General features: G+C 37.8%; 1 protein-coding gene across 2 annotated transcripts in view; it reads right to left on the bottom strand.

The window, feature by feature from the left end:
- Positions 1-4022: 4022 nt before the first annotated feature.
- mfsd14ba (major facilitator superfamily domain containing 14Ba) overlaps positions 4023-24055 on the bottom strand; it is an 80727-nt gene continuing 60694 nt past the window's right edge. Inside the window, exons 8-13 of one of the 2 annotated variants that reach the window (XM_059644610.1) lie at positions 23423-23494; positions 20851-20963; positions 20529-20626; positions 10541-10686; positions 8548-8610; positions 4023-6803 (exon numbers count right to left, since the gene is read on the bottom strand). In XM_059644610.1, coding sequence (XP_059500593.1) covers positions 6594-6803; positions 8548-8610; positions 10541-10686; positions 20529-20626; positions 20851-20963; positions 23423-23494 — 702 coding nt within the window. In that variant the 3' untranslated portion in view covers positions 4023-6593. The remainder of the gene's footprint in view (positions 6804-8547; positions 8611-10540; positions 10687-20528; positions 20627-20850; positions 20964-23422; positions 23495-24055) is intronic. The other variant, XM_048527466.2, reaches the window with a different exon arrangement.

The following is a 24055-nucleotide window of genomic DNA, read 5'->3' as shown; positions in this document are numbered from 1 at the left end:
ACAGCCAGGATATACAGTAAAACACTGCTTATATATTGCCACTAGAGGTCACTATTATTTTGCTGTGTGTGGAATTCACAGACAAATGAGTTACTAATACTAATTTTCTGAACTGCAAATTAAAATGGTGAAGAAGTTCGAGTTGAAAATCAAACAAAAAACTATAATCTTTTTCTAAACATAAAACAGAAGTTGTCAATGAACCATGCTTAAAGTAATACTTCAGAAATAAATATTTTAAGGCAGAGATAATGGGAACTGCAGATGCTGGAAAATCTGAGATAACAAAGTGTGTAGCTGGATGAACACAGCAGGCCAAGCAGCATCTTAGGAGCACAAAAGTTGACGTTTCGGGCCTAGACCCTTCATCAGAAAAGGTATAGGCCCGAAACATCAGCTTTTGTGCTCCTAAGACGCTGCTTGGCCTGCTGTGTTCTTCCAGCTACACACAACATTTTAAGGCGTATGTCTATTTACACATTCCAGTGCTAATTGGGCAATCTAAAAGCCTTTAAAAAACTTTCAATTTGACAGCCCACTGTATATTCAAAGGAAACTAAATTTTGTACATTTCTCTTATTCCAGGAAATTGTCCGGAACTAAGTATTTTATACATGTGCTCAATTTCAATACTCAAGCATTTTCCACATTTTGTGACTTGTTTGATAGCATTATGCAATTCATTATTAGAGACATCATACACAACCCCAGACTAGCAGTTTTATGTACATTCAACAATTATTATTCACACAATTAGTTGTAGAGACTTCTATAGCAATATTTTCATCATTTTCATATATAAGCTACATTGCAGATAACTGTTGTTGAAAATCTGCATTGCATGAGGTGTGCAGAGGACAGCTACTTAGCTGTGTAGGTGAAAATGACCCGTATAACACAACATTGCAGGCAGGTGGGGGGAGGAATGGGTTATAGCAGCAGGGATTGGAGTACAAGATTAAATGCACTCTCTTTATTACAGCTCAAAAGTTAAACCTGGCAGAAGATCTTATTCTGCATTCACTGTCAGTAAAAATACTCTCAAAGTTTGAGAGGGGTGAGTGATGTCTGGAATTTGGCTGTCTGAAATGAGCTGGAGTATTTTATTAAGTTATGCAACCCTCTTACCAATGAAACAAAAATGATCCTTTTTTTCCAGATGTTAACTACAAATCTACAGAATTATGAAACAGTTGTTTCTTTGTGTGTTTTGCATATTATTTCTTTGACTATCACAGACACAGTTTAACACCAGTCTGAACCAGCAAACATAAACATGGAGATGGAAGCTAGAAGTAGCTAGTTACTGATAGCAACTACACAAGAACCCACAGGTGCAATCTGTAAATGATTACACAGAATCTTTAGTTTTACAATGTATTTCCTTTCAGATTGATGCAACAGGTAACTCCTCCTCCAAAATTTACAATTGGGGAAATTCATTCATCCACGCTCTGTTCTAACAGATAATTAAAAATCAGCAAGTGCATTTATTAATTTCATCTGGAGCTGTAAACTTGGAGCTAAAGATTGCTTTTGAACTGTGGATAACGGCTTGTGTGAAAGGAAAACAGGCCAAATGTCCTTTTGTTTATTCATCAGACCAGGCCATCTGTATGGAGTTTGTATGTTCTCCCCATGTCTATGTTAGTTTTCTCCCACTGTCCAAAGATGTGCAGGTGAAAGTGGATTGGCCATGATAAATTGTTTGTAGTATTCAGTGATGTGTAGATCAGGTGGGTTATAGGAGGGTTGGTGTGGACTTATTGGGCCAAAGGGCCACACTAGGGATTCTAATAATAGCTGGTTTCGTTGAAACTAAGAACAGAAAAGTGGTTGTGGTTTGGTTCATGATTTTAGGTTCTACAGATGCATCATCGTGGATCTTGCAGCTGGTCCTGGGATTGCAGGTTTAGTTAAAGATTGTAATAACTAACAATAAAACTAAAGTCAATATATCTTACTAATATCAGGTTTTTATTTATTTTGTTTCATGAAAATTTTAAAAAAGTCATGCTTCAAAGATTTTTTTTAAAAAAAAAGATATTCAGGGCCTCCAGTGAACAGTGGAGGTGTTTTGTATTCTAAATTCAGAATTCAAAAAGGTTGTGTTTTAGAGGGTTTTGTTTAACATTAAAAAAAACTTGTATGATTTTGTTTTAAGCAAAGAATTGTGTTTTGGTTTCAGGTAGTCCCACATTTTTTTTTCCTTTGGAGAAATTTATTGAAGAGCAGATAGAAAGAACTGCAAATGCAGAAGTCAGAGATAACAGCGTGGAGCTGGAGGAACAGGAAAGTTGATGTTCCGGGTCAGGACTCTTCTTCAGAAATAGGGGCTCAGGGAGCTCAAATAAAAAGGGTTGGGGCTAGGGAAGGTAGATGGGATGGTAATAGGTGAGGGTAGGTAGGGAGTGGTGAACATTTGTCAGTGAGGTAGGGGAGAAGATGGACAGGTTGTGTCAAGCCAAGGGGTGAGGATGAGGCCAAGGGTGGGGAGATTTTAAAACTAGTGAAATCCACATTTAGGCCATTGGGCTGTGGGTTCGCATGATGCAGTTCCTCCAGTTTGCTGGTGGTGTCATTGTGACACTGGAAGTGGCCCAGGACAGAATGGTTCGTGACCAGAAATGTTGTTGCTTTTGTGAACTGAGTGCAGATGCTCTACAAAACTGCAAATGGGTTCAATGCAATAGCTCACCACCACCTTCTCAAGGGACAGGCAATAAATGATGGCTCACCCACATGCAAATAAAAAAAAAGACACAGGCAGATTAAGTGAATAGTAAATAAAGTGATGAATTGAGGCATAGCCAGATTGTATATTTTGTTATTAGGAAATGTTGCTATTTGGAATGGCTCTGATTTGCTCATGCAAAAAACACAAAATTAGCTTGCAGGTGCAGCAAAGATTTAGGAAGGCAAACAGCATGCTCGCCTTGAATGCAAGAATAAGTTAACCTTGCTATAAATTTACATGGTTTTGTTGAGACTGTTGCGTGAAAATGGTTGGGTAGATAGTTGCCATCATCTCCCTTTCTGTTGTTATGATCGGGTCTATAGTAGTGGAGAAAAACCAAAATGTGGTCTACTGTACAATGCAACTAGGTACAAGTCACATTTGTAAGATGGGCATTATTACAAAGATTAAGATAATAGACTAGGCGTCTCCCAATTAGAGACCCCAAGACATCGCCTTTTCCTTGTGACATCAGATTGCAGAGCTTGATGCAGTTCTCTTTTATAACTGTTGTTCTGTATAAAAGGCACCATACTTCAAATACTGTATGCAGTACTGCTTGCCATATTCAAAAGGTATTCTTGTATTGCAGGTTGTACAGTTAAGGCTTGCTGGAATATTGTTTGGGCATTATAAGTTGTTCTATGATGAAAGACTGTAGTTTAGAAGAGTGGTAGATGATCTCATTGAAACATGAAATTTTTGTGGAGATCAACAGTAGGGAGAGAGGTTATTCCTCCAGCTACTGAATATAGAAAATGGATGAGGAGAGAGAGAAATCCCTTCACTCAGAGTTATAAGTTTCTAACGCAGAGGACTGTGGATGCACCATCATTGTATATACTTAAGTCCAAGAGTGTTTTGTTTTTCAAGGAAAATTAATGGATATGTGAACTGGGCAGTAAAGTAGAATTAAAGCTGAAGATGAGCCACTATCATGCAGAATGGTGGTATACACATGACAGGCTATACCGTCCTCTCCCACTCTAACTTCTTATGCCAAGCCCCGAATTCCAAGAACAACGTGGCAGGGTCTTTTAAAAAAAAAAAAATCGGCAATACATGCAATTTTACAAGCCTAACTGTGCTCCCAAAAGTGAAACTAGTTCAAGTACAAGTGAGTGAATTCAACTTTTATGTAGGATTATTAGGCAGAGAATACACAACATAGAGACATCTCAATTCTTTGAATAGCCAAAATTAAAAAAGTGACAAGCAAAGGCAACTAATTATAAATGTCATTGGTACAACAGAAAACACAACACTAATGACCAGTTTACTGAGTTTACTTATTTTAATAAATTATTTTGAAGTTTTTAAAATGTTTTTACAGTTCTAGATGAGGCACATTTGAAGAAAATGGTAATATAACCAATATGATATGAACAATACCAGTGCCAAGATGCCTGAAAATCTCTGCTTTTGAGAGTTTCAGTTCAGAAAAATATATTTTATAATATACAACTTTTCTTAAAAAACTGAAGATGACAATCTGTGCGTACAGATCATTACCAAACTTGAATATTGAGGAATCAGGTGGGCTACATTTCAAATGACTGAAATAACTTCTTTATCATATCTGAAGAACAAAGAAACAGCTGAATTCTGTAATGAAAAATTCACTTTAGACTGGTGATAGACTGAGAAAAACAATTAAAACAGGGTTCTTGATCTTTGTTACATGAGGATCACTATTAACATTGTGCCCATAGCAATCTAAACATACCCTGCAAGTCTGATCATTGGGGACATTTTATTAATTCCAGTACACATCACTTCTTCAAACAACGCCAGACTGATCAACAAAGATTCCGGGTTTAGGTTTTTGCTACTTCTTTCTCCTCAAAACATATCCCAGTAAAAAATGTTGATGTTGTTTCCGACCTGATGATACTGAAGTTAGAATTTTTTTTAAAAACTGAAATTACCAAGTAAATGATCACCTTATTATAAGGCATACAGTACTCTCAAAATGACTTTGTTCAGTGCATCTTTTTACTTAATATCTGGTAGGAAATTAGCTTTAATATCAAGGCAAACATAAAAAGGATTGATGAGGGAACATTCAGTTTGTTATTCTTTCATGAGCATTAAACCAGAGGATTATGAAAACTTTATTCATGAAAATACATTTTGGAAGGTCTGGGAAAATATGATCTTCAATTATGAGACCATTAAAAACCACATTCAAGGGAAAAATCATTCTCAAGCTTTAAAAATAAATGCCTGAATGACAGCACAATAATTATAAATTGCCACAATTTTATCTAATATTTATTTCTACCAAATTAGGCTATTCTTTAATTACAAAATCATATTCAATGCAACGATTTCATCAGTTTATCCAGTACACTCAGTTCAAAGATGGTTCATGGGAATGTGCTTTTTTGTAACAGAATGAACTAGCAAACAGTTCATAAGGAAGCTTCTTTCTCGATATCAAGTGCCAAAGGAATTGCATAAAAGCAGCATCTCATAGGTTCAAAAGTGAACTCAATCCAATTATCTTATGCCTTAATGCACAGGAGTAGCAGAGAACAGATTGAAATCAAAGGTAGCAGGACTACAAAGCAGCTTGCATATAGGCTAAAGATGAGGTAGCAGATTAAGTGTCTGAGGCTTTGCATGGTTAGCAAGGCCAAGTGCAAGGAAAGAACAGGGGCATGGTTAATCTGCCAAAGTGGACAACATTGTACAATTTGTGAAACCTTTTTAAATCCGAAACAAAAAGCAGCTTTTCATTCAATCCCTACAACATTTGCCACATACATTAAATATAAAATTCACTTGAAAAATAGTATTCGATAATCCAAGTTATGCTCTTCTTTAGAAAACCATTGTGTATTTTCACAGATCAATTTTATCCTTATCTAAAAGTTATCAGAAAAATAATCTTTAACAGAGATACTTCAACCACAGCCTTCTAACAAAACGAAAAGTCACAAGGTAGGCATCAGACTTTTACCCTTAACTAACTCTACAAATTAAAAGTAGTATCTTTCACTCTTAGAAGTTCAACTGTCTGAGATGTTTTCATAAGGATCTACACCCGTTATCATAAACTTCAGTGACTGAATGAATCTGCTTTATTCATTTACAAACAAACAAATATTTCCACCACGAATTTGGTTCAAATTTGTAAGAAGGCGGAGGGAAGTTCGGACTGTAGTTTCACAGACTGCAAAGTATTGTGGAAGGCAAAGTCAAATATACTTTTCGATTTGCATAGCTATGTTCAAACATCTATGCACATATTTCTATGCAAGTCATTTGAGTCCCTTCTCCCCATCTTTTACATTCTATGGAGTTTCAGGGATTCAACAGAAGCAAAGAAAAAGAGACTGCAAAATGATATATGGACTTGGTAGATTTAGTCATTTTTGGGTTTAAAGAGGTCGTAGCACGAAACTATTACAGCTAAGGGGACATACAATGAAATCAAATTGGGAAGGAGCTTACTACATATTGAGCAATCAGACTGAATCTTCACAAAGTATGTTCCTTCCCCCTTTCAGTTAGTGTGTAAGTTACACCCTGAGATGTGGCTCTGAATGTGTCATTCTCCAAAATATTGAGTGCGCTGGTCATCAGCATCGTATGGAACTTCTCTGATCAGGATGACACTTTGAATAGTACTTGAACTGGCAGTGCTGAACTTTGGATGCAAGTAGCTTGCATTAGAAATGAAGCAACCATAACCACATGGTTACATCCACTTCTGCAGTCCTCAAAGTAGCCCTTCAAAATTATTTCCAATTTGCCCAAGCCATTTGATCGTTCAATGTCCAAGAGATCCAGTGGAGTCAACACATTGTTCTTTGTTTAGAGCTGCTACTTTTCTTCAAAGCTAGTCTTCTCACACACTGCTGTCCTGCAGCAGTGGCTCATTGTCCTCATCACTACTAATGGGTGGAGTAGTGGGATTGTTGCCAAGATTGCTGCTATGCTTCCTTCCATTACTGGCTTTTCCAGAGAGGCTATGCTCAGGAATAAATAAGGCAACCAAAAAAGCCACCAGGACTGTAATGGCTCCAAATAAGAAAGGCGGTCCAGGAATAATGGAATTCTGAAATTAACAAGAAATGAATGAAAGAAGCAATCAGTAACTGCAAACAGTTTACACTTATACAGCTACACAAAAACAAGCCAAATTTCTCTTAGAATACTGAGAGGCTTGATTGAGATCAAGAAGCTCTTAAAGGGACTTAGAAGAGGAGGAAGAGGTGGAGAGGCAGAGGCATTTGAGAGAGAATCATCGTAGCGGCCTCAAAATACTGAAAACATGGCTGTTAGTGACGGGACAGAGGGTGAAAAGGATGCAAACATATTCCGGGCAACCAAATTTGGAGGTGAATTTTATAGCGCTCACAGGTTTCAAAGGTAGGGTGGGATAAGGTCATGGAGACATTTCAAAGAATAAGAAGATCGAAAGTGAAGAAGTTCAGCATAAAGGTAACCATAAAAATACATTTTTAGATGAGACAGTTTACAAAGGGTAATTGATGCAAACACAATTTGTAGATTGTACGATCAATTCTGAAACAATATAAGTTTCAACGGATATGGGTTTTGGTGGCAGCAGGCTCTGACAGACAATGATGCTGTGGAAGTGCTTCTAGCCAGTCTTTGTGATGCACAAGATATAGGAGCACAGATTTAGCTCAGGGTCAAATGTTATGCTTAAACCATGAACATGATAATTGTTTATATGATGAACACTCTGATTTAGCCTGAGACAGTGGCTGGAGTGGGGATTTGGAATTTGGAATTTGTAGATAACTGCTTCAGCAAAGCGTTCAACAAGGTTCCGCATGGTAGACTGGTTAGTAAGGTTAGATCATTTGGAATGCAGGGAGATCTAGCCATTCAGATACAAAATTGACTTTAAGGTAGGACACAGAGTGATGGTAGAGGGTTGTTTTCGAACTGGAGGCCTATGACCAGTGTTCTGCTTTTTGTCATTTATATAAATGATTTGGATTTGAACGCTGAAGGAATGGTTGGTAAATTTGCAGAGGACATTAAAATTGGTGGTGTACCGGACAGTGAAAGTGGTTATCTCAGGAGTACAACAGGAGCTTGATCAGTAAGCCGACGAGTGGGAGCTGCAGTTTAACCAAGATAAAGGGGGTATTGCATTTTTGCAGGGCAAATGAGGGCAGTATTTTTACACTGAATGGTAGGGTCCTGGTTGGTGTGGCCAAATAAAAACATCATAGTTCCTTGAAAACTGAACCACAGGTAGGCAGGGTAGTGAAGAGGCAATTACCTTCATCAGTCAGTGCAGAGTATGGGAGTTGGGATGTCATGTTGCAGCTGTAGAGGACACTGATTAGGCCACTTTTAGAATAATGCCTTTAGTTCTGGGATCACTGCTATAGGGAAGATGTTGTTAAACTTGCAAGAGTGCAGAAAAAAAATTTACCAAGGATGCTGCTGGGATTGGAGGGTTTGAGCTATAAAGGAGAGGTTGAATAGGCTGGGGCTGTTTTCCCCCCGAGCACCACAGGCCGAGTGTTGAACTTACAGAAGTTTATAAAATCTTGAGATGCATGGATAAGGTCTTTTCCCCAGGGTAGGGAAGTCCAGAACTAGAGGGCATAAGTTTAAGCTGAGGGGGGAAAAGATTTAAAAAGGGACATAAGAGACAAAGCCTTCATGCAGAGGGTGGTGCGTGTATGGAATCAGCTGCCAAAGGAAGTGGAGGAGACTTGCGCAGTCACAACATTTAAAAGATTTCTGGATAGACTTATGAATAGGAAGCCTTTAGAAGGATATGAACCACATACAAGCAAATGGGATTAGATTACTTTAGGATATCTGGTTGGCATGGATGAGTTGGACCAAAGCTTCTGTTTGCACACTGTACAATTCTGTGGATGAAGCAGAATACAATGACTGAATTTTTTTTGACATTTAGATGGAGAGATTTGTGACTGTCAAGATTGAATATTGGATAAATAAACTGACAATATAGAAACCGTGGCAGGGTTCAGAGAGTTTGTACAGGGTGACGATCAGGAGTCAAGGTTGAACACATATCCGATTATATTAGTATAGCATAATATTCCAAGAAAGAAGAGTGAAGGAAGAGCAAAGGACAGTTTCTTGCGTTATTCAAAGGAGGATGGCACACGGCTGGAATAAAAGTGCCAAAGGTGGACAAGTGCAGTGGCTCAGGAGTTAGCACTGCTGCCTCACAGCACCAGGGACCCAGGTTCGATTCCACCCTCGGGCGACTGTCTATGTGGTGTTTGCACATTCTCCCTGTGTGGGTTTCCTCCAGGTGCTCCGGTTTTGTTCCACAGTCCAAAGATGTGCAGGTTAGGTAGATTGGCCATGCTAAATTACCTGTAGGGTTCAGGGATGTATAGATTAGGTCAGTTACAGTGGGGTGCTTTGAGGCTCGGTATGGACTGGTTGGGCCGAAGGGCCTGTTTCCACACTGTATTCTATCAGTATACAGCGGACTTTCAAAAATTCTATGAGTATACTTACGGAGCTAACCAGACGTACTTCACAGCGTTTTTGGCCTTATTCCCTTTATGGAAAAGTTTTGATAGAAAGCTACTTAGAAAATATCTTCCTTGTCAGATTATAGACAAGACATCAGTTTATTTGTAAATAAAAATCTAGCCCAAGCCTATAAGTGGAATTGTGAAAAGAAGAGGAAAGGCAATTAAAAGAAAGTACTTATTGGGCTCCATTAAGTTATCGTACCAAGAACAAAGAGCAGCAATTGCTTGTTTATTTTTTAAATTAGATTTGAATTACAGGATATCTTCAAGCTATTCATAAAATTCAACAAAGTGGATCCGAATCTGTTCGACCCTTATGCCAGACGTTAAAGGCAGCACAATTTTGTAGTAATAATAGGTAATGCAATATGCATGAAAAGGATCAACGAAAAATGTAGAAAATTCTCTTTCCATAAGGCCACAATTTGACACAGCGTGAAAAGTAGCAACTTTGTACTGCTAGAGTTATTAATAAGTAAAATTCTGTATTTGTTTTAAAAGGAATAATTTGCATTAATTTCATGTAGACAATGCAAAATTCTGAAGTTATAGATAATGAGATTTGAACTTGAATGCAAATATTGTTGCTTTTTTGTATATTATATCATCAATTAATTATCAAACAATCTGACTGTACAGCATTTTGGCCTATTTGTTAGAGGATTGGATACAAAGCACTCCATGATTTTGTGTTAAGTAACTCAGAGTGCATTAATGTTCACATTTTGCAACACAGAAAACAGCAACTCTTATTAAAAGAAAAATGGGAACAGGTTACTTTCCTTCCAATAAACATAATGATGGTGCATTGTAAGAGATGAGGTAAAGTATTTAATTTAACATTATAATCCATTTTATCCTTGAAGGGCATTTTTTATCATCAGTCATTATTTCAAGCATAGCAAAGTTTTACAATTAGTTTACGATCATTTATTCTCTAAAACCGATACGATCATTCACTAGTGTCATCAGTAGGCAGGCAGAAACTGATGACACTACTTTTAAAATTCAAAGAGAAGTCCAAGGCCAATTTTAAACAGAATTGTAATTAATCCATTCTCAAAGCTGAAATATCAACAGAACTTGGATTATTAATGCTAGAAAAATTGAAAAGAAACCCAAGTTTTTTTTTATAAAAATGTTGTTAAGCATCACATACAATTCCCTACTATTCCATTCCTACTTTCAAATACAGGAACGAGATATACGTTGCTTATTTTCACACTAATTGAAGCAAATCTAAAGAAAAATGAATGAGAAGCTAACCAATCAAATTAAATTTTACCTCCATTTTGGGATTTTGTACATCAACCTTCTCGTCAGAGATTGCCTCCAGTTCCACGTGGAATATATAGAAAATAAAACCATACAGTGCAGGCCCAAGGCCATTGCACAACCCTCTGATTCCTGTGATCATTCCTTGCACAACACCTAAAATAACCAAAAGATAAAATTAAGATCATTACTTCAGAAGACACTGAGGCTTTTAAATAAAATCCATGTCCCTCAAAATTCTCTTAGCAAGAGCTGCGGAGACTGACTTATCTACCAAATGTAAGTAAGGCCAAGACAGGTATATTTTTGAATTATAAACACAGTCAAGGGTTATGTAGAACAGTGAGAATAGTACAAACAAAAACAAAGTGTGCTGGAGAAACACAGCAGGTCTGGAGAAAGAAAACAGTTAATGTTTCAAGCCCAGTGACTGTGTAAACTCTACTTTGTTAAAGTAGAGTTGAGGCCACAACCACCTGGAGGAGGAAGGCTTGTGAGTCAGATGGCATTCTTGTGCTTATTTCGAGGTTATGTTAAATACCCATAGATGCATAGGTGGCTACAGCAACAATCAGTACCAACAAATGTAAATCCTAAGGGTAATTTCAGATGGATTTTAATGAAATGAATGTTTTGCATACCCAGAAATACAAAAATACTAAGTAATCTGGCTCTCAGAATGGTTCATCTGAAGCCATTTAGAAAGGTGCAGAGCACAGCTTTGCTTCTCAGACAAGTAAAAGGAGGATGAGGAGGAAAAACATTTAACATTTATAAAGTTAAGGGGAACTTACTGCAAAAGAAAAATATGCCTGCAATTGACATTAGCTATTGTATTTGTGTCTGCTACACACAGCCCTGCAACACCCACTAAGAAATACTCAGATCATACTTAGAAAACTCAAAACATACACGTCCAATAATAGATGTGATTCCGTGATTGAACAGCATTTGCTGAAAAATCCCAAATTACCATTCACAATTTGGCTCACCTAATTTTCTGCAAACCACACACGTTCACATACAAGAGCTTGGCTTTTGTAAAAGCAAGTGGAACATGTTCAGGCTGTGAGCCTTTTTCTTGAATTAAACAAAATGTTCACGACAACACTACTCGTGCATTTTCCATAATAGTGCTTCAACCAGTGTCCATTTCCCAACAAAGGAGGACTACAGAGACAGAGACAGAGACAGAGACAGAGAGAATACTACAAGGGCAGACTATCAAGGGATATAAAAGCTGATAATAAAAGAGCTTTTTAAATGTATGAAAAGGAAGAGGTCAAAGTGAATACAGGCCCCTAAGAAAATTAATGTGGGGAAATGATTATGTTAACCAAGGAAATGGCAAAGGACTTAAATACATATTTACGCATCAATCTTTACAAAGGAAGATACTTTGAACATCCTAATAATACTAAAGAACACTGTGGAGGAATTTAATACTAGAGAAGTGAAATTAGACAAACTAACATGACGAAAGGCAGATAAGGCCCCAGCCATGATGGCGTGCATCCTAGGATCCCAAAAGAGGTAATTACAGAGAGTGGATGCATTGGTTGTAATTTTCCAAGAAATCTTGGATTCTGGAGAAGTACCAGAGGGCAGAAAATACTGCCAATGTGATACACTTATTCAAAAAAGGAGGGAGGCAGAAAGCAGTTAACTATAGGCTGATTAGCCTAACATCTATTGTGGAAAAGTATTAGAATCAATTAGTAAGGAGGTAGTAGCAGAACATTTGGAAAATCATTATTTTATCAAGTAGAGTCAGCATGGCTTCATAGAAGGGAAATTGTGTCTGACCAAGTTATTAAGGGCTTTTTGAGGAAGTCTCAACCAGACTGGATACAGGGGAACCATTAGATAGACTGTGTTTGGATTTCTAGGTGGTATTTGAAAAGGTACCTCACAAAAGGTTAAAATCACAAGAGTCCATGGTGCTGGAGGTGGTATATTCAAGTGGAAAGAGAATTGGACAATGGGCTGGAAATAGCACATCGGGATAAAGGGTTCTTTATCAATTTGGTGGCCAGTGGGATTTGATGCGGATCACTGCTGGGACCACAACTGTTTTCAAAACATATTAATGACTTGGAGGAAGGAAGCGAATGTACCGTAACCAAGTTTGCAGATAACAAAAATAGATGGAAAGGCAGATTAAGAGGCAATACAGTTAGAGGAATATTGATAGGTTAAGTGAGTGGGCATAAAGTTAACAAATAGAGCATAATGTGACAAAATATGAAGTAGTTCATATTGGAAGGGAGAGCGAGAGAACAGGAGATCATTTAAATTGACAAAACAGCAGAAGGCTGCAACACATGGGGCTTGGGGGTACTTGAACACAAAACACAGTGCTAATGTGCAGCAGGTAATCAGGGAGGTAATGGAATGTTGGCCTCTATTTCAAGGGGATTGGAGTGTAACAGTACAGAATATTTACTGCAATTGCACATTGTGCTGGTGAGACCATATCTGGGATACGGAGCGCAGTTTTGGACTCATTATTTAAGGGAAGATGTTATTTCATTGGAAGCAGTTCAGAGAAGGTTCAGCAGGATGATTTATGGCAATGAAGGAATTTTTTATAGACAAAGGCTGAACGGGTGAGACTCATTGAAATTTACAAGAATCAGAAGTGATCTCATTGAAACAGTGTTCTTAAGAGGCTTGACAAGGTAAATGCTGAGGATATTTTTCCTCATTGGAGAGTCCAGGATCAGACAACAGTCTCAGAAGAAAGGGGTGCCAATTTATGATTGAGATGAAGAGGAATTTCTCCCTTAGGGGGTTGAGTGTCTTTGGAATTTCTTGCCAGAGAGCTATGGGGACAGAGTCCATGTGTATATTTCAGTCTGTGATAAATAGATTTGTGATCGGTAGAGGAATCAGGGGTTATGGGGCAAGGGCAGGAAAGTGGATGTGAGGAATGTCCGATGATCTTATTAAGTGCTGGAGTAGGCTCATGGGGCCCAACAGCCTGGTCCTATTTTTTTATGGACTTATGATCTCAAGTGGAATAAACTGTTACTTTGTTTTGACAATTGGCAGTTTTGCTTCTGTGTTGAAGACTGCAAAACAAAAAGCTTTGACTGCATGTCTTTTGTTCCAGGTACAATAGTTAGAAGGGTTTCAGGACTTGTGTAGATTATTTGCATCTTGGTCTCTCCCCTAACTAATACATTACAGCATCAGATATTACATGTAGCCAGATCAGGCAAGGACATCAATTTTCTTTTATTACAGGATGTTGGTTTACCAAATGTGGTTTCACAATAATCAATAATGATTTCACAGTCACCATTACCAAAACTAGTTTATAATTCCAGATTTATCAGATCATAGAATCCCTACAGTGTGGGGTCAGGCCCTTCGGCTCAACAAGTCCACACCAACCCTCAAAGCATCCCATTCAGACCCATCCCCCAAAAAAAATGACCTAAATCCATTCATCCCTGAACACTACAGGCAATTTAGTATGGCCAATCCACCTAGCCTGCACATTTTTGAACTGTGGGAGGAAAGTAAAGCACCCAGAGGAAACACACACAGACATGGGGAGAACGTGCAAACTCCACAGAGATAGTCGCCAGAGATTGGAATCAAACCCGGGGTCCTGGTGCTGAGGGGCAGCAGTGGTAACCACTGTGCTACCATGCTGCTCCAAATGAATTTAAATGACATCAGCTGCCACGGTGAGATGTAAACTCATTGGTCTGAACTTCTAGATGGAAAGACCAGTGACATCACTATTATACCAGCTCCTCTTAAAATCTACAGTACAGAGAAGAGAACTGGTTCATTAAGACATTGCAGAGAGCCTTTGTTCCAGTAACAGCAGTTTATCCTGCTCTGTGTTTATTCTCAAAATCATTTGGTAAGCCACAAGGAGCACTTACATCTGCGAACCATTGGCTTCTAGAAATGCCTTGAAGTCAGAAAAAGCTAAAAGGACCTTCCACACCAATTTAGTCGACCAGCACACAATACTGAAATGATGTATAGGATGCCATTTTGTCCTTGTATATTTTTTGCAATTTTAAACCGTTAAAGAAAGCGGAAATTACTTGTAGAACGCAAGCAGTGGCAAGAAGAAACCAGTACCTAATCTGTAAGGGACTGATGAGTCCTTTGTAAAGCTCTTAAAATGGTGTATGCCCTTCTCACTACTAAACGTAGGTTCAGCTTACAGGGGCCAAAGGGGTATTTCTGATGTGTTGAGCTCCAAAACTGTACAATTAGCGACACTCAGCATTGCATGATAAATGACACAGGAGTTTGCTCTGCAATTTTCTAAGGGCTATTCACTACACATGGCAATGACATCACCAATACAGTATTCAAAATGACATGCATTAAAACCAGTACAGCATAATACAAGTACCATTTTGGTTTTCAAACAGCACCTGTTGGCACCTAATACACAGACACTGCCAATTTCAATTTTATACCAATGGAAAATGAAGTATGACAGAAAGGTAGCTTAGGAGCGGAAGGAATCAAATTAAAAATACCAAGTAGAAAGAAATGATAGAAAAGGCAATAAGAGGGCCAAATAGGCAGTACGAAAACAGATTTATCATTTGCACAAAAAAGAAACCCAAAAATCTTTTACAAATATAAAAATAAAGTGTTGGTGAAGAGACAGTTGGATCTGGTTTGGATCTAAAAAGGAAATCTTGTTAAGGAGTCAAATGCCATGGCAGAGGTAACAACTGAATAATTCACACCTATCTTCAGTACAGAAAAGGATGCAATCAAAGCAACTTTATGGAGGTGGAGGTTGTAGCACATTTGCCTTGGGCAAGAACTGAAAGACAGCAGTTAACTACCCTCAAAATCAACTACCTGAATGAGATATATCTTCAGTTGCAGAGGGAAAGGTGGAAATGGCACAGGCACTGGTCACAACTTTTCAGTGATACAGTTGTCCTGTCAGATAGCTGGAGGTTTGCATGTTATCACCCATTCTTTACTTGAGCAGGGTTATAAGTCTAACAACTATAGGTTAGGTAGTTTAACGTGGTAGTGAGGAACTTCAACAGGCAATAATCCAGAACAAAATTAAGTGGCATTTGGGAGAGTATGGGTTAATTAACAAGTTCTTGTTGACATGCCTTTAAGATAAATTACATTTGACTAATTTAATCAAACCATTTTCTGAAGTAATGAAGATGATTATTAAAACCACAATGTTTGATTTGTGTTTCACTTCCAAAAGATGTTTGACAAATCCACACAACAGACTTAAACAAAACCGAAGCCCATGTAACTAATGAAACAGGAGATGACATGAATACAAAATTAGCCAAGGGTAAAAATGCAAAGTAGGGAACAGTTGTTAGCTGACACTACTTTTGATATGCTAAATAGTCTTATACAGGTCATAACTAAAAAAAACATACTGATTCTAGAAAACACAATTGTAAATAGTGAAGAGGGCAGTGAATTATAGGAGGACTTAAACACAACAGATGAAACTTCATGCAAAGACGTAGGAGGAATGAGATAATGCAATTTACGATGTAATGTGAAAAGATACGATTCTGAAGACTGTGCGAGAACAAAAAAACCTGGCTGCAAAAATCTTTGATGGTAGCACACAAATTGACAAGACTGCATTACTGCTATTAATAAAGTGAGTGAATCAGTCGATTACAGTTCTAAAAAAACAGAATCTAAACATCACTAACTAATGTTCAACATCAACATCTTCACTAAATTTTCTCACAAATCAATATCTTGGAGGTTGCCATTGAATAGAAAGTGAACTGGGCCAACTACATAAATACTATGGCTCCAAGAGCCAGTCAGAGACCAGAAATTATGTTGTGACTAATTCATTTTCTGTCCCCTCAATACCTGTCCACCATCCATAAAACATAAGTCAGGTGTGTGACGGAATACTCCCCACTTGTATAGATAAGTGTAACTCGAGCAACACACAAACAGCTGGTCACTATCTAGAATAAACCTTGATTAGCACTGCCTTTACCACCTTCACCACTGACACGTGGTGGCAATAGTGTGTAACATCTACAAGATGTACTGCACTAACTTAAGAGTTATTCAACACCTTTAAAACCTGTAACCACAACTACCTAAAAAATCGGAGGCAGTGGATGAATGGGAAAACCACCACTTGTAAGTTCTGTCCAAGCCACACACCATCCTAACATAGAATAATCACTGATCCTTCAGTGTCACTCAGTTCAAATCCTGGAACTTCTTTCCTGAGGTACCTTTACCCACCAAGGAATGCAATGGCTCAAGAAAGCAGCTTATTACCTCCCTCTCCAGGGCAACTGGGGTGGTCAATAAATGGTGGGTAATCCAATATGTCCTATTCCATGAATTAATAAAAAAAAGTGATCTTAAACTTGTATAAAACAGGAGTTAGGCCTCCACTAAAATATTGCGTCCGATTCTGGCTATCCTACTTCAAAATCTTACAGGGTGCAGAAGAGATGTATTACAATGGTTCAAGGGATAAGAAACTTCAGGTATGTGGTCATACTGGAGTTACTCTCCTTACAACAGACAGCAATAGCAGGAGATTTGACATGGGTTGATAAAAATCTTGAATTGTTTCCATAGCTTTTTTTTATTTACTGTTACAATGGTAGAAGATCATAAACCAGAACAGACACCTTCAAGATGATTAGAAGAACCAGAGGCAACCCTTGGTTTAAAAACAAATACACCAAATTTTTCCAATCCAGATGCAATACACAAAAGAAGTGGGAGAAGCTGATTTGAATGGTAACATTCAAAAGAGAAACAGATAACAGCTTGAAGGGGATTTAAAACAAAAATCACAGGAAAATTACAAAGAGATTCAGGGCAATGAGTGTGGCTGGACAGTTCTATCAAAGATAGATCAAATAGTCTCGGTTTTTCTTTTTATTCATATCATAAGGCAAAAGTTGTAGTCTAATATCTACATTAACAATCTACTCAATGACTTCAGCTGACAGTGTGAATGATTGAGATTCCACCAGGAATAGGTTTCTTAGGATGGACGTGCACAACACGGTGGCTGCAGTCACATCCTGAGCTATTCATTTTTTGAAAATTTGTTCCTGTGATGTGGCCCATCCCTAAATTTCCCCAGACAGCAGTTAAGAGTTGACCACATTGCTGTGGGTCTGGAGTCAGATGTAGGGCAACCCAGGTAAGGATGGTAGATTTCCTTCCCTGAAGGACACTTGTGAAGTGGATGGATTTTCACAGAGCAAGAGTGTGTTCATGTGGTCACCAATAGGGTAGATTTAAGTTCCAATTTTAAAGAATTCAAATTGCACTATTTGCTATTGTGGGATTTGAACCCATGCTCCCAGAACATTAGCCTCAAGTTCTTGATTACTGACCCAGTGACATTACCATTACAATACTGACTCCCACATGTTCTACTTGTGGAGTAAGTGGACATGCCTTCTCTAGTTGACTCTCAGGTAGTTGTGGGTGGTCCAGATTTTCTGTGGAATGATTAAAACCTGAGACTTCACACCGCTCAGATCAGTTACAGAATGTTTGCAGTTAACCAGGTGTGTCACTGACAAGTGGGGCTGTCATCCATTCACAGATTTCTATTCTAGCAAGATTTCAGACAAGTGCTGCGTCATTTGAAGATTGTACAATTCTAGCAGAATTTAAAGACAGCCAGGATACCTACTTTGGGAAAATGGAACAAGGTTCAAAACCAAACAATATGTGGAAGACTTTAAATGTTCTCTATTTCCAGTTCAATTCTAACAAAATAAACAATCAACTAAAAAGCATTTATCTACTATGTACAATGCAATATTTGTATAAAACACAGATATTATTAACAACTTTTTTGAATGGAACTATTTTACTAAACTCAGAGCTGCATCAGTGTCAAGGACTCTCCAGGTGTAAATAAAGGGTGACGGGATACCTTCCTCTGCGGGTTATTTCAGATTCAAGGCTAACTGAGAATGCAAGTTGCAAAGAGCACACAAAGAGGCGACATGAAATACTGATAGTTTGAGTGTATGGGCAATACGTTGGCAGGAATATAATGTTGGAATTGTGACTGTATTTATCATGGCCAGAAAAATAGAGAGGAGAATTTTTTTTAAAAACTTATAAATATTCTGGCGACTTACAAAGAGCACAAAGTTAGCCTACAATGGAAGACAATTGCGTTGTGGCCTTTTTTGTAAGGTAACTAAAGAATAAGGAAGTCTTGTTATATTTGCAAAGGCCTTTAATGACATTAAAGTACTGAGAGTTTTGGTTTCCATATTTAAGGAAAGATAGGCTTACATTGGACAATATATGTTACATGAATGTACTTATATAATACTTTGCGTCAGAGAAGATTCACCCAACTGCATCCAAAGTTGAAATAGTCTGTCATTATCATGCAAATAAATTGGGTCTACGCTCTCTGGAATTTGAAAGAAGTGGTGATCTCACAAAACCAAGAATTCTGAAAGTGCTTGACTTCTTAGACAACTGATTACAACTTGCTCCTAGAATCTAGAATACAGGGTCAGAGTCTCAGGATAAAGAGCTGATCACTTAAAATTGACATCAGGAGAAAAAAATTCACTTAAAAGCACTGTAAATCTTTTGCAATCATTGCCCCAGAAAATTGTGGTTGCTCCATTATTAAATACATTTCAGGCTGAGATAGATGATAATTCTGAAGAAGGGTCACTGGACCCAAAATATTAACTTATTTCCCTCCACAGATGCTGCCAGACCTGCTAAGTTTTTCCAGCAATTTCTGTTTTTGTTTCTCATTTCCAGCATCTGCAGTTCTTTTGGTTTTTATTGAGACAGAGTTATGTAGAATCAATAATACAGAAATCTAACAGTAAAGTAGCGTTGAGATCAAATTAATTGTACTAAATGGCATAATGGGCTTGAGGGACAATTCAGTCTACTCCTGTTCCTAATGTTAACTTATTAAAATTGTGAAAGGTGCCACGTAAATAACTGCCCTAAAGCAGTTTACAGTCAATGAATTCAGCTGGATCACAACAGATTTGGGTTGATCATGTAGCCAGAATTTTTAACAAACATTTATCAAAAGCTGAATCTTTTATGCACAGCTTCACTCTAGCCTGTATCGCATGAAGGTCGAAGAAGGCATTACAAGGACAATGCAAAGGAATTTTGACATGGACTTCAAATCCAGGGAGAAGTTCACCCTGGATCGCTGTTTCTGGTGCAATCAAAGAAGAAATGGTGCAGAAGTCTCTCAAAAGCAAGCGCAAATAAAAGGCAGAGGAAAAAAAACAAGGAAAGGAAATTGCCAGCCATTAACTCATTCAAAACACAATCATCTGTGATAAATTGTGTCAGTTGCAGCAGAACCATCACAGATGGTATCAGTCTTGGTAGTCATCTACATAACTACTAGAACCTTACCAAGTAGATAATTAACATGATCAACTGCAAGAATGGTCACCCCAGAAGTATTACAAAGTTATACTGTGGAGAAATGGCCTAAATACACAGATGGAATACCACAAAGAAACAGGATTACAACTCAAACACTTGTAATGTTGGTTGAGGAACAAATATCAGCTACAACATTGAAGGAATTCCCCTTCTCTTCAAATAATCTTCTGCATTCACCCGGAAGGGCAGTCTGGGTCTTAGTATAATATCTCCTCTTTAATATCTCATTTACCAGCAACAATGAATTGTTCACTCAGTACTGCAGTGAAATGTCAGCTAAGATATTCCATTCCATGCGAATTGAACTCATAACCTACTGATTCTATAGGCCATATAGATTATTAAAACCTCACAGGATTTGTTGTATTGGAACTAGTGAAGCACCTTAAATAACTCAGTTGATGTGGTACTGAATCCAGAGGAAATTTATGTATTTGCAAGTGACCAAAAGGATTTTAATTGTGCAGTCATAAGAAAAGAGAGAGATTGCAAGTTTAACATTGACAAAGAATGAAAGTGGTTTAATTGCAACAAAAACTGAGATGCAAAGTTGTCACCTTGTTGATCAGAATCTGCATTTTTCGAAACCAGAGCACTGACTGCTGGAAAAGTAATACTAGACATTGCTGCCACAGCTCCAGCTGCCCACATCATCCTAAGATAACAAATGGCAAATAAAAAGCGTATTAGCATGTTTATTTCAAAATATTGCATTCATGTCGCAACAACAGTGAATAGTGGGGTGAAAGAAATGAAAAGAGAATTTGAACCACTACTTCAATCACTCAAAATTCTACATAACTCTTTGCAATCATTGGATTTGCAGAACCGCATTTTACAGAATACGTGCCAGTAACTCAATGATTCATGCATGCTCACCAGGGCTGGGATCCAAATCCGTACCAAGCCAGCTGTAACATCTGAAATCCAAGGCCAAGGAGAACAGTGTTTTTATTACCTATGGATCTCATTAGGATACTAAGAAATACAGTCTGTGAAAACAGAAATTAGAGAAAAAAAATTGTTAGCGTATCCCCAACTCTCAACACTGAAGAATGAATGGACTGATTGACAGGGCTGAAATGCTCTATTCCTGCAGGGAAAAATGGTTACTATCTTTCTTACTAAGAAATTGCAAACCACTAACAATGAATGTGAATTTTCTTTAACGTTCAATGAATAAATGCTCATATCAAGGGACACTGAACCACAATCAGAACATCCAAGAGTTGGTGGTTTTCAGTTTGTTTACAATTTGCTTCAAGATTGGCAATGAGTTGAAAAAAAAGAGAAGAGAATGAGAAAAATGTCATGACATGCACTCAAGGTAAGCATTCATTTAACCTGACTAAAAGTGCAGTACTGAGAAAGTGACTAGGTATATTGTGATACCTTTCACAGCCAATTCATCTGCAAGCATTCAAATTATGTAACATGCAGCAAGGTGCAGGTGTGAATCCAGAAAATGAGTTTTCCTCTTCAGCAAAATAAAATAATTAGAACTGCAAACCAAGAAACCAACTATTGGAATGGGATTGTAGGGTTTTGTTTAACAACACAGATACACAAGGAATGTCAATTGATTGAGATTTGAGAGAGGATGGACAAGACTGGACATACACTACACAAATGTTAATAAATTAAGATCATTGTCAGTGATATAAGGAAGTTAAGGCAACTTCTATCATAGAAAAGAAAATTATTTAAAACATTAAACAAGAAAAGAATTAATGGTACAGCAAATTCTTTGATAGTTACCAACTTTCTTCACATTCTGAACAGTAATTTCTAAAAATGGTAATGCCACATGCAGACTTTGCTTACTGTAATTAAAGTGTGTAGAAACACAAACAGCATCATATTGGTCTGATAATGAATGTTAAAATCACCGGGTGTTGAAATTCCTCCAACCAAAATAATTGGCAGTAAAAATAATAGATCTAATTAAAAGGAAATAAATATAAAAAAACACTGAATGCCAATACTGTATAATTTTCCATTGGACAGTAAGATTCAAGTATATTATCCAATACATTTCTTTCAGAAAAGAATTCTATTCCTCAAATGAAAGAAAAGTCATCATTTGCTGCTTTTGTTAATTGTTTTTGAGAAATTGATGGTGAACTACTTTCTTTAACTGCACAGATCATGTGGTGTTGGGGGAGAGTTCTAGTGACAGTAAGGAACAATGATATAGTTCAAAGACAGGGATAGTGTGCAATTTGTGGGGAGCTTGCAGTGGTGTTATCATATGTTTGTTTATTTCCTCTATTCTTCCAGGTGGTAGAGATCACATACTTCAACAATACAGTTGAAGGCAAATTACTGCAAGACAGATGGTGCACACTGCTACCATTGTTTGCTGGTGATGAGCAAAGTGAATGTGTAAGGTTTAAACTGAGAAAGTTTAAACTTGGGTGCATGAAAGAAAAACAAAGAAAAAAAATCAATTCAGCTAGATCTCAGACTGGGATCTGATTTGTCCAGTAATAGCACTGACTGGGATCATAACAGTAACCAACACAGAATCCCTGTAGTGCAGATAAAGGCCATAGGGCCTAAAGAGCACACTGACCCTCTACAGAGAACCCATCCAGATCCACTCCCACCCCCACATTTATCATGGCTAATTCACCTATCTTCCATAGCCGTGGACACTGCAGCACAATTCATCATGGCCAATCCAACGCACTTGAACAAGTTTGGACTGAGGAAGTAAACTGCAGCACCTGTCAGAAACCCATGCAGACTCAGGGAGAATGTGCAAATTCCACAGACCTCTAGTAACTGGCGCCAAGGGTCAGCATTGCTAACCACTGTGCCACTGTGTACCCTAGCAAGAAGAGGCTCAATACAATCACTAATAGACAAGAAATGTATTCATCACATGGAAGACTGACAAAATTTAATTTTCATTATAATTTTTTGTTAAGATTTATCCTTTTGTGCAACCTGGGCATCAATGGCAAGTTCAGCACTCATTGCCCATTAACAACTGATTCTGAATTGAGTGACTTCCAAGGCAATTCCAGAGGGCATCTGAGAGTCAACCACAATGCTGTGGATGTGGAGTCACATGCAGGCCAGACCAGGTAAAAACATCAGTTTCCTTTCCATAAGGATGTAAGTGAGCCAGATAAGACATCACTTTTTGCATGGCCCTGATTAAAATCCATTGGCAGTACCATGATACCACTGTCTTGTCCTGAATTATCTGCATTAATCCAACATTGTTTCATCCGCTCTTTTGGAAATTTTAGTTCAAAAGTATCGTCAATTTCATTGAAAACATTCCATTGATGAGGAGGGGTTGTGAATAGATGTACAAATTGTTTAGAACCTGAACTTGTAGCTTTCAAACCACTAAATGCTTGCAATTCTCTTGTTCTGAAACAGTCACTACATATTTGATGATAATACAGGTGGAGGAACCAACTTATACAACACCCACCTGTGCTATTATAGAGAGGATTCCCACGACAGCTATAAAGGCTGCCAGATTGCTAGCAGAAAAGTCAATGACCTATGAAAGGAGGAAAATAATTAAAATAGGAGGAATAGTTTGAATATCTGGTGAACTGCCTTGATAATAGATGATTGTATGCAAATTTATAAAGCTGAAAACAATCGGGGAAGCATTTAAATAACACTATTACAGCAGTGTCAAATCAGTTAAACATATTAATTTTAGGCTTAACAATCCAAGAAAAAATATTGCAAATACTGCAGACTTAAGTAAAAATTATTCTTTGATTGACCCTGAATTGCTGATTTTCACCATGCAGTAGTGATGACTCTCCAACTATTCTCAACATGCCCGCTTTCAGGCGAAGGAGGTAGGCAGAGCAGCAAAATGAGAAGAGAGCAGGAATAATATTAGCCAAGATTCCTCTCCTAAACAATTTTCTGCTGTACGGAGACATACACAGTGTAAAACAGTGGCACAGTAGTAATGTTTCAAGGGTATGGGGACAAATCCTAAGTCAGTTGGTGGAATTTAAATGCAATTTATTTGCCTTAGAGGGAGTGCAATGAACGTGTACCAAACTGACTGCCAGAATGTTACAACTGATGTATGAAGAGT

This window comes from Stegostoma tigrinum, chromosome 3, assembly GCF_030684315.1.
Source record: "Stegostoma tigrinum isolate sSteTig4 chromosome 3, sSteTig4.hap1, whole genome shotgun sequence".
In the NCBI taxonomy this organism is placed as follows: Eukaryota; Metazoa; Chordata; class Chondrichthyes; order Orectolobiformes; family Stegostomatidae; genus Stegostoma; species Stegostoma tigrinum.
This window is presented reverse-complemented; position numbering and strand designations above follow the sequence as displayed.